The sequence below is a fragment of the Balaenoptera musculus genome, chromosome 3 (genome assembly GCF_009873245.2).
Source record: "Balaenoptera musculus isolate JJ_BM4_2016_0621 chromosome 3, mBalMus1.pri.v3, whole genome shotgun sequence".
Taxonomy (NCBI): domain Eukaryota; kingdom Metazoa; phylum Chordata; class Mammalia; order Artiodactyla; family Balaenopteridae; genus Balaenoptera; species Balaenoptera musculus.
The window spans coordinates 9,577,303-9,596,646 of NC_045787.1; the positions used below are offsets into that span (position 1 = coordinate 9,577,303).

Genomic DNA, 19,344 nt, shown 5'->3' on the forward strand with positions numbered 1-19,344 from the left:
TCTTCAAACTTGGAAACTTACTTAAGCCTCACTCTCGATTTGGCAGCGCAGAAGACCAAAACAAAAACCCAATGCTTACAGCCAGTTAACCAGGGACTTGACAGCCTGAACTCTCTAAGGAATCGTGACTTCAGACCATGAGCTAGCACTGTCACCGAGCAAAAGCACCTTTTATAGAGCAGACCCATGATCTACAAGCAGTCCTTGTGAAGATGCATTTAGACCTGCCAAGCTTCCTGGAATTGTCAGTGAGGCCCCTAACTCTGGGTCAGGAGGAATATCTGCCCAGAATGCTGGGCAGCCGGGCCAGCAATGTCAGGAATGGGAAGCTGGAGCCTGTGTTTTGTGGCCTCCCAGATGGGAGCCTAATGACTTGGGATCAGCAGTCTGCTCTCCCAGCAGCCGTATTCATCACTTTTCATTTTCCCAGCATCGCTCATCTCATGGTTTCTCCCTTTTGTAGGTCACCCTGGTTGTAGGGTCTGAGGTCACTGCCAGGAGTGGTGCCCCTGGGCAAAAACGGTGTCACAGAGGCAGAGCTGGAGAGTACGTTTCAAAGGAAGGCAGAGGCATCAGGGCCAGGGCCACAGAACAGCCCAAACACAGGAATGGAGAGTGGATTTGGTGGGAAGGAGTCTGGCTGGTGTTTGAAGGAATGCAAATGCAGATAGGAGTAAGTGGCGAGAAAATAATAGCAATGACCAGAGAACATGCTTTCAGTGAGTTAAGAAGCCTGAATAACTTTTGAATACAAACAAAAAAAAGAGGACATGGCTTTAAGATGACATCTTTGAAGAAATCCACTGCTAAACCAGAACGATCTGGTAACATGATTTTGTAATATCAGCTCCGCGCTGCTGATTAAAATGTCTGAGAATGTGTTGAACTTTCTAGGGTAAGTTGGCACAGGGTTCTAGGCTTGCACAGGAAGATGGACAAAGCCATCTACTCTCACAACTTGGAAACAAGAAGAAACCACCAACTCCAAAACGCCAAAGTCTCATTTCGGTATTCTATGAAATGTGCCTGTAATACAATACAATGCAAGTAAAATGAATCTACACCCCCAAAGTAAGTTTTGTGCCCTTGACTCTCTGGGATGAAATCAATTTGCTTGAACACTACTATCATGGCTCCCCAAATCTCAATAACTTCTCTTTTGAAATTGTCCTCAGAAGAAAGGCCACTCTCTAAATAATTCCCAAGATAGAAAATCCTGGTTCTGTGAAAAAGATTTGATTTTGGAAATAGCCAAATAAAATCAAGTGCCTTGTCTAGCAGTTCCTTTGAGGAGTGCTGCTTTGGGTGAAAACTCATATGAAACATAAAATGAAGAGACAGCTTCTGTGTGCAGTTCACACACCATCCCTGAGGTCATCACCACTGGGATGAGGTGAGGAAAAGAAGGCTGGGTTTACCTGGTGGTGAAGTCACACTAACACTGAAAGGTGGTACCCAGAGCAAATTAAACTTAAGTAATTGCAAAATGATGAAGACACTTGAAAAAAATTTCTTCCTTGGATGAGAACATCTCAATTAAATAAGAGCTATAATTTTTGAGATAATAATGGGGACCACCCTTATTGCCTTCTCTTTGCATGAGGGCCCCCAAATTATGGAGGATCAGGAGGGAGGGATGGAGAGAGAGAGAAAGAGAGAGAGAGAGAGAGAAATATCTTGCAAACCACATTACCCCAGCCACTGCAGACAGGCAGAAGGAGAAGGGGGAAAGGTAGGTGGTCCATTGCCCAGGACCCCTAAGTCACTAGTATAAACAGGGTAGTGCAGACTTTTGCACGCTGGGTACTGGTTTTTCCTTCCCTCTGACATCCCTTTAATAAAAGTATGATTAGGGTCATCATCAATAAATATTCTCAAAAGTATTTCACGTGACCATTTCTATGATCTACCAAGTGGAAAGAAAATAGAGTAGAAAAAACTAAAACAATGACATGAATGTCGTATAAATTTATCTTTAAGAGAGATTTTTTTATGGCAACTCTTTCCAAAAACACATGAGCCTTGGCAAAAATACACTATGTAAAACTTTTACTTCAGCAAGAGGCTCACTTGTATAACTTTAATACCCCCAAACATTTGCTCAGAAGAAATGTTATAGTAAAACACGTACACACCCTCCCCACAATGAGAAATGTTTCAGTTATTGAAACTAGATTAAACGTATTTCTACTGGAAAGAGAAAATGGATAAGATTTTAAAGCAGAGCACTGAGAAAGGATTTCCCATAGGTAATCTTCTGAAACCTATCTTAAAAACAAACTGCCAGTTTCCCACAGATACACCAGACAAAGTATACAAAATGACATGATTTCTCCTCTAAATGCAGCATAATATATACATTCTACACTAAAGACATCTCACCAATTTTGTGTTTTCCAAGTTTTTTAATGACTTTTCTCTTTACAGGTGCTACCAGCAACAACTTCTTTCCTAATTCAACAAACTGGAGTGATGTCACACCAGCTCTCTGTATAACCTTCTGCATTCAATAATCAAGAAGCAGGTGTTTACTGGGGGATTGCTGCCTCCTTTGAGCCCTGTGTGTCTCTGTGTCCATCCCACCACCATCCACAGAGTTCTCCATCCCCTTGACCTTCACATCTACCTGATGTAAAAGTGCACCAATAAGCAATGTTCCAAACTCATCAGCCTCTGGCAGGAGTAAGCAGATGGTGTATTTATAATTATAATATAGCACAAATGAGAACTTTTAAGACATAAAAGTCAGTGCAACATTAAATAGACAGGCCAGGTCAAAAAGAAATGGCAATTTGCTTCTCGAAAAGCTTACTGCTTTTTTAGTGTATCTGCCACTGTTCAAGCTTTATTTTAGTAAACTATCATATAATTCTTAATTTCCTGCAGTAAGCAGGCATTTCCTAGGATTATGAATGCACACAGGCTCACTTCAGTTCTGCTGGACATGAAAGTGGTTTTAAAATCTTTCGGTTCCTGTACTTCTTTGTACAGGTGTATACTTTCCTATTTCTTGCTTATTTCGTTTCTTTGAGGAAGGAAACACTTGATAAGACTACTTTGTGTTTGGACATGGGGAGAAACCAACATTTTTAGAGGGACTCTTCTGGGCCAGAAGTTTTACGTTCGGCATTTCATATAATGCACAGGAAATTGGACGTGAGTGGAAGCAGGCAAAACCTGGAGAAGACCCAACTTCTGCACCCATCCACAGACTTTGCAGTACGAGCATCAAGAAGAAGGATGTGGTTTGAGGAACGTGATGAATATTTGGTGAACCCTGGGCCAGTCACTCAAGATATGGAGATTAATTTTGTATGGTTTCCTTTCTTGCAGCAAGGCCACCTGATAGGAAGAGATAGACTTATGTGCAACTAACTATAGGATATTATATGTGAAATGACAAAATGATGCTTTCAACACATAGGTCGGGCCACGTTGTGCCTCTGCCCAGAAGCCTCTACCAGCTCCTCTTTCCACTTCCAGTAAAGGTCAAGGTCATCATGATGATCAACTGATGGCCAACTTGGTTTCCCATCTACTTGCAAACTCCTGCTCCGCTCTCTGGCCACCTGGGCCTCCTTGCTGTCCTGTCAACATGCCAGGTCACCTCATCCAGGAGCCTCTGCCTTTGCTGTCCCCCAGACAGCCACACAGCTTCCCTCTCTTCTCCTTCGTGTCTTTGCCCCAAACTTGCGGCAAAGGCCCCATATGCCACCCCCCAATCCTGGGCTCTGGAGCCTGCTCAACCTGGTCTGCATTTGTTCCTTCCTTATAGAACTCATCACCTTCTAACAAACTATGCCGCTTACTTATTCACTGTGTTGATTTTCTGAATTCCCATTGCTGCTACTAGAATATAAGTTCCTTGAGGACAGGGGTCATCATGTCTGTTCTCTTTACTTCTCCATCCCAAGCACATAAAGTAGCTCATGGCATACAGTAAGCACACATAACATCTTGAAGGCATTAAAGAATAGCCCAGAGATACAGAAATGCAACTGGAAAAGCAGCTCTATTTTGACTGGGGCACCTCACAGGAGCCACACAAAGCCCCAGGTTGACTCAGAGGAGGAGGAGAAGGATGCAGGGGTGGTCTACACACAGCCTGTTTAGAGGCTGGGATGGCGAGCTTGCAGGGCGGCTAAGCAGAGCGCTGGGGTGGGGCAAAGAATAACTATGAGTCAGCTCACGTCACTTTCTGGAAAGGCCTTGGGGTCTGATGGGAAGGATCTTACGCTCGCTCTCTCCTCCAGCCCAGTCCCGTGAACTCATCTTAGAGTCCGAAGAGAATGACTTTCAAGGATTTTAGTATTTTATGGCAATTTTGTGACTCACAGTTCTTTCAGACTGACATGGTAGGGCAAGGCAGGCTATGCACCAGGGCCTGGAGTACAGCCTGGTGATGATCACCCAGCAAACATTTATTATGTTGAATAAACGAGCGTTTGTTAAAAATTGAAAGTAGAATCTTTGAACTTGATATTCCTTTGAAATTATATTCTGACATGATTTATGAGCCAGATAGAAAACCATTTGCTTTACTTTAGAATTACGCATTTCTTTTAGGCCAAAAAAAAAAAAAGAAGTGTTTTTGTGTTACAAACCTACGAAACACTCTTTCGAAATGATTAGACTTCAATTCAGTCAAGAATCTGTCCCCATTCTTACTACTGCTGCCTTAAAATGGTACAACTTCTCTAAATGTGTTGAGTTTTAGTTTTTGCATCTTTAAAATCTAAATGTTAGTACAGCCCCGTTGTGGGGATTAAATAAGAGGATGTATGTAAAACAGATTACTTCCGGGCCTCAATAAATGGTAATGATGAATTTTATAAAATTTTATAAATAAGAAAGCTTTGATTTAACCGTTAGTCCTATGTGTGAATTGAGCTTATAAGATGTTCACAAATCAAGTTGATAATTAACTGATTTTTTTCTTTTGAAACTGATAGTTCCATTTTCCATGATGCTCAGCTATGGGAAATCTGATTTTTTTTTTTTTTAATTTGACTTAATGTTTTCAACTCAAATTACAGGGGTCTTAGATATTTATGAGAAAAAGCCAAGGATGAGTATTAAATGAGTTCAAGATAAAAATAAAAGAAAGGCAGAACTTTATTGTTTTGCTAGCTACATGTCTTAGAAGTTCTAGAAAACTGGTAAAAGCTAAATTCATACCTTTCATAGGTTAATTTGAGTATAAAATATTCCTTATTTCTGAATATTTCTGGCTTCTTGGACCTAGAAGTGTGGACAGATAGAAGGGTAAAAAAAGGGCTGTAACCCACTTGTTTGCTTCCAAAGGATTCAAAATTACTTATATTCCACCGTGATCACTGTATCATTGTCAAAGAGAGTCAATATAGATGGGAAGATGAAAAATAGTTCCTTTCGAGAATGGGATGCTTTTGAGAGAAAAAAAAAAAAAAACTATACCTAGAGAAAAAAAATCCTATAGCTTCCATTTCATCTTTTAATACAACAAAATGAGATTAAAAAATCTAATAACGTTTGCTATGCTAATAACATCACTCAGTATTTCAAACATTATATGTTCTTACGTAAGCAAACAATAAGGACTATTTTGTATATATGATAAATGCACGTATATCAAATAATTTTTTCTAATTAATTAAAAAAACTTTTTTTTAGACATTCCCTCCTGTGTCCTAAAACATTTCTGTAAGGGAGGTAGAACAGACCAGTGCTTTGAAAGAGCAGTGATCCAGGAGCTGGGAAATAGCACAGTTCCAGGGTTAGTCTGTGTGCGTGGACCTGGACTCAATGACTTCGAGGTCCGTCCCTTCCCAAGCACCATACACCTCCAGCTCTCCATCTAAAGTGGGTGCAACCTCTGAACCGGGTCATGCACTAGACCACCACGGGGGGGGCGCGTCCATCTCAGTGGGATGTTTTATTTACCATCCCCTTTTATCCACATAACCTTGGCATCACAAGAAGGTAAAAGTTACAAAGCCACTGAGGGATCAGAGTTTTACCTGAAAAAGACAATCATGTTTTTAATATTTAGCTGGGACAATCATTTAACTTGAATAGTTGAAATGCGCTGAGACTTTTCAGCTTATGCTTCATTTATGTGCATATCACCTATGAAAAGCATCTCATGGTGACTGTACGATGCCATTTTTTAAAAAAATAAATTTATTTATTTATTTATTTTTGGCTGCACTGGGTCTTCGTTGCTGCGCGCGGGCTTTCTCTAGTTGCGCTGAACTGGGGCTACTCTTGGTTGCGGTGCGTGGGCTTCTCATTGCAGTGGCTTCTCTTGTTGCGGAGCTCGGGCTCTAGGCATGCGGGCTCAGCAGTTGTGGCTCGCGGGCTCTGAGTGCAGGCTCAGTAGTTGTGGCGCATGGGCTTAGCTGCTCCGCAGCATGTGGGATCCTCCCGGGCCAGGGTTCGAACCTGTGTTCCCTGCATTGGCAGGCAGACTCTCAACCACTGCACCACCAGGGAATGCATGATGCTATTCTAACTCGCCCTGCCTCCTCTCTGTCTGCAGACATTTCTTGGGGGCCATGTGATGGCTAGGGGCTAGTGATAAAAGATGAAAATGGCCCTGCCCTCAGGTAGCTTTTAGTTTAGTTGGAAAGACATATGGATGCATAATAACCATAAATTGGTGACAGAGATGAGTTTTGTTGTTACAGGAGCCTGGGGTAGGTAGTGGGCCTGGGAAGGGTTTCTGGCCTAGAGGCACTGCCCAATAAATGCAGAAAGGATGAAATTAAGCTCTTCAGTTTAAGGAGTGCTTTTGGGGTTGTGGGTTCTTCATTCCAGGAATGAATGCACAGAGATTAAAAGGTCTCAGGCCCTTTTATACTGAAAAGAAGTATAAAATAGCTTAAAACAAGATAGGCCTCCAATAGATTAATTCTGGAGGGTTGATTGAATATAGCTTGCACCCAAAAGTTATCAAAACTGAAGTATTAAGTGGTACACACACACACACACACACACACACACACACACATTACAACATTTACATGTTTTTGAAAAAAAATTGAGGTTGGTAGCCACTTTTTACCAAGAGCTGATTTTAACTGCAGCTAATAAATGTGTATATTGAAACTATAAGAACAAGTATGTATCTTAAAGAAATAACTAAGGGCACATTTCAAAATCAAACTTGACAAAGTGTAACTGTTCCTACCCTAATCACAATTATCTTCAGAACAGTTCTGCATATGTGTTGATGCCTTTATACTGTGTTCCTTTATACGATTAACCCCAAAGAATAATTTCATGCTTTTTTTTTTTAAGGAGAGAAAATGTATTCCAGGTGCCCTTACAAACTCAGAATGTATGTCATATTTATATCACATATCAACACGGAAATAGGAACTAGGAACACACTTGCATATTTACATAGGTAAGTATATATAAAGCAGATAGAACATGAGCAATTCACAGACATTCCTGCAGAAAATATGCTTATAATTCCAAGTTACTCTATAATCATATTGTATTATTCATTTCCTTCACTCACAGCACAGAGGGCGTCTCTCCAAAGTTGTAGAACACTCGTAAAAAAGGCAGGAGGGGACACCATAGCCATTTGACAGCCCTGCTTCCTGCCTGGCTCCTTGGAGCCCAAGGACCAACACAGCAGAGGGCCCCATCCCCGCACGTACCTGGCTGAAACTCTGGCCTGCACCTCGGGCTTGTGCGCTGCGGGCAGGGAGCTGCGAAGGGGCTGTCTCACCCAGGGCCAAGGTCTGGTTGCTATGGTAGCTGGCTGGATACTGGAAGGACCCTTCAGGTTTGGAATTGAGCTGGAGTGCACTCTGGGAGAGCAGGCTGGGCCCTGCATTGAAAGTCATTTAGAGCAGTAAGTGACAGCTTCAGTGAAGCAGAAATGACATGTATTATTTATTGAAGAGTAGCCTAGAATTATCACACGCACATGATTCCAGCCATCTATGCTCTGAATTCTGAGAACTAAAATGACCGTATAATTCGACTCCAGGTCTTAAGTGGGATTCTTTTTTTTTTTTTCTTTTGGTGGTTTAAAAGTTCTCCAAAGAGTAGATTTTTTTCAAATGATCTCATCCTGACCTACATAAAGACATTTCTTACAAGACAAATTAGTTAATCAAGCAGTTGTTTTTATATCAGACAATATTGGAAACATTTGAAATAACTGAAAGGTCTACCTTTTGATACATGTTAATTGTGTTAATATAATTATATCTCCTACTTAATTATCAGGATGCTAAAACACTCAAAACCTTCCAATCAGTAACACATTCTATTGTATAAATAGTGATGTAATACCTCAATGCCTGAAGGGTAGACAGTATGTAAAATATTAATAGCTCTCATACAGTGTAGAATTCACCCTGATCTCACATGATCTCTGATGACTAGTTATCTTTGCCATCCCAGCCGTGCACAGCAGGAGAACAAAGAGGAGATACAGTGTTTAAATCGGTGCCGCTAAAGTGGCTGATACTACAAGTGATGGAGGAAGGAGTTACTGGCCTCATTATTTAATTATACTTTGTATGAGAAAATGTGGTTTATTTTCTTACTTTCTTTTTAGATGGGATCTTTGCCACAGTTTGCCCATTTCCTTTGTAAGCAAATTTTCTTTAATCAAATTTCATACTCACTTTGGGAATGAAAAGAAGTACAGAAGAGTGTAAGTATGCTACTATTTTCTACTGTGTGTGTTTGAGAGGGAACTGGGATAAGTAGAGTGAGTTAGGTGGAGGAGCGGGGACGTGGCATCACAAGTTTTCTCATGTTATCTTAACCATAGTACAAAGTCACTTCTTCTTTGAAGGAGGGTAATTATATACACATGGATTATGGTATAATCATTATCCCATCCTTAATCTGCCTCTTTGGCTATTTTAGACAATAGTATAATTTCTAATAAGTGTATGCAAACTTCAAGTTCCTTACTTGTTTCTTTCTAAGGACAGAACATGGCTTTTTATTTCAAATGAGACTGCAGATTTGACATGACATGGGCCATTTTTTTTTTGCGGGAAAATAACATGTCTTCTCTTAATAAGCATAGGTTCACATAATCTTTGCCTTCAAGACCCTACGCTTCCCTCTAATTCCCTGATGGAATGTCTAAACAATGCAAAAATAGTTTTTCATCATCAGATATTGGATAATAAGTCAATTAGCTAAAACAGGTAAGACTTGGTATTTCAGAATCTATACAGTTTCTGGAAAAAAGTCAAGCAAGGAAATAAAACCATTTCCATCCAGTCCCAATTTCATCATGGAGGGCATAACAAAAGTATGTAATTGCTTTTTCTTGCAATTTAGAAAACAGAGTCCCAAGAAAATGGTATATACCAGATGGTGAAGTTTGCGATAGCTTGCAAGAAATCATTTAATCCATACTAATGGTATAATAGGGCTAATCACCAGAATATAACGCATCTATGGGGAGTGCAATCAGAGTTTCATTCTGGATACCAAGAACATATTTTCCCCACTGCTGCTGTCGAAACTGTCAGGCATGGAGACGGAGTCAAGGGGTGGTCTCTGATGCCCAGGCAGTGGGCAGGCTGAGATGTGGGAGAGCCTCTGGAAGGGAAGAGGGACCAATGATGGGGCGGAGGCAGATGGGAACTGACTGCAAAACGGAGGAGGATGAGGTAGGTACTGGGACGACAGTGATGAACTGTAGCCCAGGGCTTTCCCCCCTGGTCCCTACCCTCCTTCCTGAAGGTCACTGCTCAATGGAGGGGAGTGAGTCACGGCAGAATAAGAGAGGGCCTTTAAGGTTAGTGGTCAGCATTCTACCTACCAATGGGCAGCTTCCCACTGAGACTTCTTTGGCTATTTCTTTCAGGACAGTCCACCCTGACGCAATGGTTTGCACTGGCCACGTCCCCTCCTCTACGATAATGCATCTCCAGGGCAATGAAAGTTGAAACAGATACAATAGTGCAAAGACTTTTGGAGATGTCAATAAAACGGAAGAAAATCTTTAGTGTCATATAAATAATTTAACAATCCATAAAGCAAAAACATTGCATGTCCTGGTTATTTGCCTTTTTAAAGAGATGATGTGACTTTGCTCTGATGAACTTGCATATGTAGCTAGCAAGTCAAACAAATCAGTTCTGAATAGATTCATAAAATAGTCTCTAGAAACCTACAAATGCTCTCCAGGCAGGATCTAAAGGTGGCACTTGAGAGTCCCATTTTTGGTTTTTTTTTTTAACATCTTTATTGGAGTATAATTGCTTTACAATGGTGTGTTAGTTTCTGCTTTATAACAAAGTCCCCATATCTCCTCCCTCTTGCATCTCCCTCGCACTCTCCCTATCCCACCCCTCTAGGTGGACACAAAGCACCGAGCTGATATCCCTGTGCTATGCGGCTGCTTCCCACTAGCTGTCTATTTTACATTTGGTAGTGTATATATGTCCATGCCACTCTCTCACTTCATCCCAGCTTACCCTTCCCCCTCCCCGTATCCTCAAGTCCATTCTCTACGTCAGCATCTTTATTCCTGTCCTGCCCCTAGGTTCTTCAGAAACATTTTTTTTTTTAGATTCCATATATATGTGTTAGCATACGGTATTTGTTTTTCTCTTTCTGACTTACTTCACTCTGTATGACAGCCTCTAGGTCCATCCACCTCACTACAAATAGTCCCATTTTGAAGCAATTTCAATCAAAAATATGATTTATGTGCTCCTGAAATATGCATCATGAAATAATCAAATCTGTGCATCTTTTATAGAATCAGTTGTGTATTTGATTAATACTCCATGAAAACAAACCAAGATTCTCTGTCTCATTACTTTGTTCACACATGTCAAGTACGGAACCAAGATGTACTTTGACAAAGGTAATTGCGACAATAAGCAATATATCATAATATTACAACCCTGACATAGCACCTGGCAAGGACAAAGCAGCCAGGACAATAGCCAAAACACCACATGCATTTTAGAATGATTTTCCCATTGCTTACTAGGTTTCAAATGAATGGCATTTATTCACTCCAATTTTAGAGAGCACAGATATACGAGAATATGAAAAAGGTTAAAATTATAGGACAATTCTTAATTACTTTAGAATAAAAGTAAAACTTACATGTAACTAACTCTTGATTAGCTTTGCTAACATTACTGTGCCTTGGGGTAGAAAATACAATTTTCCAGAGATTTCCAAGTCATTTAGAGTTTTGGGCTTTAAATGATGATTTATTTTTTCTCAAGAACTTAGGACTTTCCATCAAGTCTTGTTTGGGCTAGAGGTAAAGTTAGGCTGTATTCCTGAGGACATGAAGTATATCCACCACTGGGGGATGGGGACAATGTAAGAGGATTTCTTGGGATGCTCGGTGGGGACAGGAAGAGACTGGGATTTAAAATTCCACCTAGGGAAATGGAATGTTGCCTTTAGTGTAATTAATTGCTCCAGAAGAAACTTCAACTATGAGTAACAGTTGATCACCATGTCCTATTAGGTCACCAAAAGCAGAGGCCACCCTCTCGCATGTATGCTTCCAGGACATTGACCTAAGAGGTCACAGGTGACTTCTTTGACCTTTCTGGACCTTCTCCATCTCGGGACAGTCCTCAAAGCTAAGCCCAGGAGTCCTATTCAAAATATCTCAGCCCTGGGGGCTAGGAAGGAGAGGGGAAACTGTTTACTGATGAATTGATAAAAGTCAAAAGAGTATGTGCCCCTGATTTGCTCAAGACACACTAGTTCAGGGACTTCCCTGGTGGTCCAGTGGTTAAGGACTCCACGCTTCCAAGGCAGGGGGCATTGGTTCGATCCCTGGTCGGGGAATTAAGATCCCACACTCTGCATGGTGTGGACAAAAAAAAAAAAAAAAAAAGACACACTAGTTCCAAATGGACAGAGGGGAGAAATTCCAAAGGAACTACAGAGTTGAGGGACATGGGACCCACCATTGATCCTTGCAGAGCATCTTGGTGTCATACCAATATCTTAATACGTCTTCAGATATCAATATATGAATTGACTAAAGACCACCTAGCAACTCGTGAAAAAAATGCCCTTGTATCTTTGTCATTATTCTGAGAAGTGTAAACAGGAGTGTGGAGAGGTTAAGCGGTCAGCCAGTGTCGTACACTCCGTAAAATGAAGATGAGACCCTATTCTTGTCTTCCACCTTCAGCTCTGGGAGTTGTGGTTGGTTAACATCAAAGCATATTGAAGTCATATACACACATCAACATTTTAAGGTTGAAAAATTCTTTCATCAGTTTATTTGCGGGAGAGATCTTCATGCCTCAGATTGTGGTACTGTTTCCCCAAAAAACCTCTCCTTAGAGATTCCAGGTGTTGGCTGGAGGAAGTCTGCTGTCCTCCAGGAGTGGGGCAGAAGTCAACCTCAGCAGATGGAAAGGCTGAAGGGTTCATTTCTTGCATAAAAATCCAGACTCACTTATAGGTTGTATTAACATACACTAAAACATATAGTCAGTTTCTCCTTAAATTAACTAGATAGTTTAGAGTTTTCCTGATTATATGCACTCATTATCTTTACATGGATTTAAAAAAGACTTCATTTGGAATTGCTTATTCTTGTCTCCTTTAGCTAAATATTGGTCCCAGAAAACTGTAAACCTTAATTAAATTACACACTTTGCAATAACAAAGAAAAGGTCAGAGGTCTACAAAGTGGCATTCCCAAGTCATTATTTGGGTCACAATCATGCCGGTTGGAGCAGGTGTGTGTTGGAAGAAAATCCAGGACTGGAACTCAGCAGACCTGGTGGACTCTAGTCCATTTCCACGTTTATGAAAGCATAGATGATGAGGAGGAGGAGGAGGAGGAGGAGGAAGAAGAAGAAGATGATGATGATGAAGATGATGAAGATGAGGATGAAGAAGAAGAAGAAGAAGAAGATGATGATGATGATGAAAATGATGATGAGGATATCAATACCAGCTCACCTTTCCTGAGTGCTAAGTTCCAGGAACTGTCCTGAGCAGTTTACATCTATTAACCCCTGGAATCTTAACAAGATCCCAATAAACGTGCCGTTATCCCCCTTTATGACGACAGAGCTGAAGGTCCCAATGACTGAGACCACACACACAGACGCCTGGTGCAAGCAAGGCAGTCTGTCTTCAGAGTGTGTGTTCTTTCCACGCTTCATTATTCGTTCTCTAAAATTTTAATATCTACGAATTTGAGTACCTAATGAGATAATGGATGTGAAAGTGCTTGGAGAAATAAAAACTGCTTCACAAATGTCGGTCATTAGTATTATTATCTAATTATCTAATTACTGAGCCACATGATCTGAGAATAAAACCCTGATTGGAATTTGTCCTGAAAACCTTATTATAGTACTGTCCCATATATCAGTGTTTTCTTTCAACAGCCTGTGAGCTTTCATTCTGCAAAGGAGACATACAAGGCATAGATCATTAAAATGGCTTGCAATTAAAACCAAACCAAATAAAAACCTAGTGTCAGAGCCAAGAGATGGGGAAGAGAAAGTTCTCTCTTAGCCTGAAATTCCCGTCTTTATCAACCTCAAAACATTCTCAAACTTCAATGCTGTTTAAATGTCACCTCCTCCATGCAGCCTGCCCTGATGCCTGATTGCCCTGGGGAAATTAACCCTACCCCCATCATGCTACCTTATCACTCTGCACAGACCAGACTCTGAGGAATTTCAACAGAGACATGTGTACAGTATTACACAGAAGGAGAGTAATAGGATAAAAACAGGGAGTCTGAACATTTATGTGAAGGCACCAGGACTCTGGGATTAGATACTTGGAGACACTAGAGGCCAGGGATTTCCTGGAGTGCAGAGAAAGGAAACCGGTAATAATGGAGGAAACCTGAACTGCGGTAGTGGCCACGGTAGGAAGGAAGAGACAGTGCACATTTAAGAGGCATTCTTTTTAAAAAGCTCATCGGTACTTGGGGACTAAGTAGACAGGAAGGGAAGGACAGCCGAAAGGACTGGACACTCTTCAGCTGATCTCTAGCAGGATCTCGCTGACACTGCAGTGGGTGCTGGGGAGATTCCCACAGTGCAGAGTAAGTCCTTCTAGAAAGCCGAGCAGACAAGACAGCACTCTTAAGGTCAGGTGCACACCTTCTGTTTCTACAAGTTTTAAGGTGATTTATTGGCAGTTGCTAATTCTGGTCTGCTTCAGTTGAACATCTGTCCCAGAACTCAACAAATATTCACTAAAGGAGTATGAAAAAAGCAAAAACTCCCCTCACATGTCATTCCAAGGGAAGGATTAGCAAGAGACATATGTTGGGGACCCCGTGTTTTGGGGAAGGACAGGCTTAATCTTAAAATTACAGAGTTGTTGGAGATGGTGGGAGTTCACATAGTTAGAAAGGGAGTCTCGGCTTGATTTTAATACTGGCTCTAACAGACCTGACTCCATTTCTAGATCTTAAATAATTTCCAAGATCAAAGTTTGGTTATATGTTAGTGAAATTTTAGGACAGAGATGTAATTATCCAAGTCATCAGTGGTGGAAGCTGAAGCCACAAGAACAAGACAGGGTCTCTAAGTGGTAACTAAGATATCAATTTAATTCCGAGGGATTATTTTACCATCAAAAGAGTTATTAACAAGAATGCACTGAAATAAACAGCTATGAGATGTAGGCAATGTCTTGCATAGGCGCTCAATGAATTTTTTGTTAGGTTGTTAATTCAGGATAATCAGGAATAATAAACACACAAGTTGAGACAGACAAATTCAGGACTGAATAACTGACAAAGGCAGCTTTGTTTAGATTTCCATTTGTCAGGAAATTTAGAAACATTCTTTACTTACTTTTAGGTTAAATTGACTCTTTCAAAATAATATAAAATCTTATCTTTACGTAGACCATGAAAAATAAAGCCAATAAGATTCACACACATCGATAACTGTCAGAATTTGCGTTCATTTCCACCCTCTTGTTATCCAATCTTTGTGGAAGGCTAAGAATAATTTGAAGGTTAAGTATTATTTTATTTTAAATGAGAATAAATTCTTAGAGCAGCAACACATAAAAAGAAAGGGGAAATCTTTTAGTGGAAAATGTTGAGTAAGAAGAAAGGAAATAGATAGTGGAAATTATATATATATACGTGTGTGTATATATATATACACACACACACACACAAAAGGGCTATTATAAATTCCAAAATCAATGAGAAAAATTGTCAATTATTTGTAAGGTGATTGAACTGATTTAAATCAAGCTTAAAGCACTTTAGTCACATCTAACTACAACTATTAACTCTACAGCGTAAAAGTACTGACTTTTGCTTAAATTGCACTATTAATCAGTTTCATTCATAGCAGCAGTTTCTTCTTTATGGGTTCTGGATGAACTTGCCAATTTACAAACCCACTTGGAATAAGAGGTAGTTAGTAGTGATAAACTAGTTGTTTTCTCCTGATCTTCACTAGTAACTTGAAAAGATCATAGGTAGGAGTTTCACTAACCTAAAATCTACCATCCCTAAAATTAACTGAGGGCAAAAGCTCGAGCAGCCCATTTATGTAAGAAAGCTCAGGGCTGATGTGGTTGTTCCGTGGGCAGATGTGTTCTTTTTTTGTTTTTTTTTAATTTATATATATTTTATTTTTGGCTGTGTTGGGTCTTCGTTTCTGTGCGAGGGCTTCCTCTAGTGGCAAGCGGGGACCGCTCTTCATCGCGGTGCGCGGGCCTTTCACTATCGCGACCTCTCTTGTTGCGGAGCACAGGCTCCAGACGCGCAGGCTCAGTAGTTGTGGTGCACGGGCCCAGCTGCTCCGCGGCATGTGGGATCTTCCCAGACCAGGGCTTGAACCCGTGTCCCCTGCATTGGCAGGCAGATTCTCAACCACTGTGCCACGAGGGAAGCCCACTCATTTGGTTTTTAAACTGATTTAGATTCAGTCAATGCTACTGGCCTAACTAGTCTGCTTTTTCAAGTTTGACTACTTTATGTGAAATAACCAAAGATGGGTAAAGCTTTCACACTAAATACAATAACTCAGTTTCTTTACATCTGTATACAATGGAGGGAAATGAGCAAAATGACATTTATCACAAAAAATAAACTTCAAATATAAAACTTTGGTTTAAAATGTACAGCTCAAGAATTTTATTGTGCATGGGATTTTTACATCATGTTCTAATCATAGAATGGTATTTTTATAGCTTGCTCTAGTCCCCAACTATTTCCTTGAACAGTTTTGTCTTTGGATTATTTACCATTTAAAAAAATTAATGTAGCACAAAATGAGGAAAAGCATTACATATATTTCTTTATAAATTAACCGTCTAAAGATAATAGATTCATATTTCTCACTATCAATAACTGAAAAGAAATAGAAAACTAATACAAATCAGTTTAGGAGAAAACAAAATTTAAAAGCTAAATTCTGAAAACATTACAATGTATTTATGGAATTACACTAGCTTAAAGAACCAGTTTTTGACTTGCCGCAAATCACAGACTTTTCCCTAGATGCCTGCATGGTTTCCTCACACATTTATTCAGGTCCCTGATCAAGTATCTTCTCACAAAGGATGACTTCCTGGCCCTTTGATCATTCTCTCAAAACTAGAGTGGTTTTGGGACTTCCCTGGTGGTCCAGTGGTTAAGATGGAGCTTCCACTGCAGGGGGTACGGGTTCAATCCCCGGTCGGGGAACTAAGACCCCACATGCCCCAAAGAGCTTTTATTTACCATATGAGTGACATAGAATACTATTTACGATACTAAAACTGGGAAGTGTTTAAAAGAGAAGGCTGCGTGCATCACACACTTTCCATGAGCCGTCAGAGCGATGATGCTTTCACGTGCCACGTAGCACCCGGGAAGCTTCACTGAACACTCATCATGTGTGACTCTCAGTCTTTTTTTGTTGTTGTTTAATTTATTTTATTGAAGTATAGTTGATTTACAATGTTGTGTTAATTTCTGCTGTACAGCAAAGTGATTCATTTATACATATATATACATTCTTTTTCATATTCTTTCCCATTATGGTTTATCACAGGGTAATGAATACAGGTCCCTGTGCTATACAGTAGGACCCTGTTGTTTATCCATCCTATATATAGTAGTTTGCATCTGCTAACCCCAAACTCCCAATCCATCCCTCTCCCACCGCACCCCCCCAACCCGCCCTTGGCAACCACAAGTCTGTTCTCTACGTGACTCTAATTCTCACTCTCTCTCATTGTGTGAGAATGAGCATGGAAGGGCAAAGAGCATCATGGGATTACTGTGAAAATGGGTGTCTTTGCAGCCCCCCTTGAAAGGTCCTCAAGGACCCCCAGGAATACCAAGTGCACTCTGGGAAACACTGCCCTACTCTACCCCGCACTGGCTTTGTCATTGTTGGAGGCAACTACCTACCTACCTGACTTTACAGTATTTAGAGTGCTTGATTTCAGCCTTTTTTGCCTAGAATGTAAATGCCACAAGGGCAGAGACTCTCTGTGCTACTGTTAATAAGTGCTTAATACAGACGTTTAAAAAAAGAATGTAACACCTACCTGTGCCTACAGTGATACAATAAAAAGCCAGTATGTTAAGATTTGATTTTATCAGTTGCTGTTGAAGTGACTTATTGTTTGATCAGGGGCAGTTTTAATGTTTTAACTTCTGGGGGAATCCTATATGACATCTCCATAAGGTATTAACAGGAGACCCCTCCCTCCACTGCACCCCGGGGAAAAGTCTGCTTAATCTGACTTTCTCACCAGAGCTTTCTGCCTCTTTACTTTTCCTCGCTTCCACCAGCTTTCATCTGACCCTCATATTTGTGTGTTGGGCACCTAGAGTGCCTTGACAATTTCAAAACCCAATTATATTTTCATTAAAAATTTCCCCAGGCTCTAAACTCTGTGCTTGATTCCAGGAGACCCGGATAACACAGATAAGAATGATGTTTTTAGTGAGAAATTTGCATTGTTTTCTCTTGCTTAGGGAATGGATAAGGAGCACTTGGTATTTTACGTCTTTGCACATCAGTGGTGGAAGCTGAAGCCACAAGAACAAGACAAGGTCTCAATTCCGAGGTCTGCCTCTGAGCTGGTGACCTCTTTGGAGAAGGTATAGCATGCTTCTTAAATGTCTATGTGAAAGAAGGAAATTTAAGAGAAAGAAGTGAACATTAGCTGAAAAACAGGTGGAGAGAAAATCTGGAGGGAAAGATAATGATAGCTCCCTGGAGGATATCGCTACAGCCTGTGTGCTACCCGGGTGATTTCCCTCACCTTTTGCTCACACCTTCCACTGCTAACTTCCCATTGGCTCTATAACGCCAAAGGCAGTGGAGGAGGTGGGTGTGAGAGAATTTGGAAAGGAAACAAAAGGACACATGTAGCATCAGACAACTTTAGGCTTGAACCATGACAAACTTCTGCAGAGGAGACTCTCGTGTTTGTATTTCAAACATTTGGACCAAAGGGCATATGATGAAGTAATTTCACAAGAAATGAACAATTCAAGGATGTACTCAACTAACTTGAATAAATGCATGTCCAGGAAAGGACTTGGGGTCTCCAGAGCCCAGGTGACAGTCGACAACCACTGGTAGAGTGAGGGGAACAGTAGGACTTGAATCCAGGTCTTATGGTTCCAAGGGCAGGTTGGGCTACCTTGAACCCCTACCCAGAGGCTCTCCATCCCATTGGGTCTAACTGAGGACCTAGTTTCCACCATAACAGCTTATCAATATTGTGAGCCACATTATGTATATATCTATTATTTTGATTATTCTAATTATTATAAAAATCTTATACTTTTAAACCACTTCTGAATCCTTTGTTGCCATGCTTGCCAAGAGTTATGAAAATATTCACTTCACAAGGATGTCTCTTACCTTTGTTATTATTACATAAGAATATATGGGATAATATTTTATAGCATTTTAATAACCTGATCTCTCAACAATTTTCTCACCGCATAGAATTAAGTATATTCACAGTAATTAAATGAAAATGACAGACTGTAAATCAAGAGTAAGTAATATATTCCAGTCTGTCAAACTACATATGATTATTCTATTTGGATTTTACCTGCTCAGAATGGTAACTTACATGATTGATTCTTGATTTCTTGAATATATTCTGATTTGAGAACTCAATAACACTCCTTTCTTTGCCATAATACTCAGAATATCTTAAGTTCCTAAGATTTCCTTCCTACTGAATGCTGGGATTTTCTAGGATATGGTGGAATTTCAATTTGTCCAGCTGCTATAGAAAAATAATTGCTATTTCAAAATAAAATAATTAAACAAATAAACAATCTCTATAAACATATAGGCCCTTTTCCCCCAAGTTGTCCATTCTCTTTCTGATTTCGACTGACAAATACTTTCATTAATT

General features: G+C 40.3%; 1 protein-coding gene across 4 annotated transcripts in view; it reads right to left on the minus strand.

The window, feature by feature from the left end:
- CTNND2 (catenin delta 2) overlaps positions 1-19,344 on the minus strand; it is a 930,783-nt gene that overhangs the window by 412,857 nt on the left and 498,582 nt on the right. For 3 of the 4 annotated variants that reach the window (XM_036848145.1, XM_036848147.1, XM_036848146.1), the window contains exon 6: positions 7,653-7,825. The exons of the other annotated variant lie outside the window; for it this stretch is intronic. In XM_036848145.1, the coding sequence (XP_036704040.1) occupies positions 7,653-7,825 (173 nt within the window). The remainder of the gene's footprint in view (positions 1-7,652; positions 7,826-19,344) is intronic. 4 annotated transcript variants of the gene reach the window in all.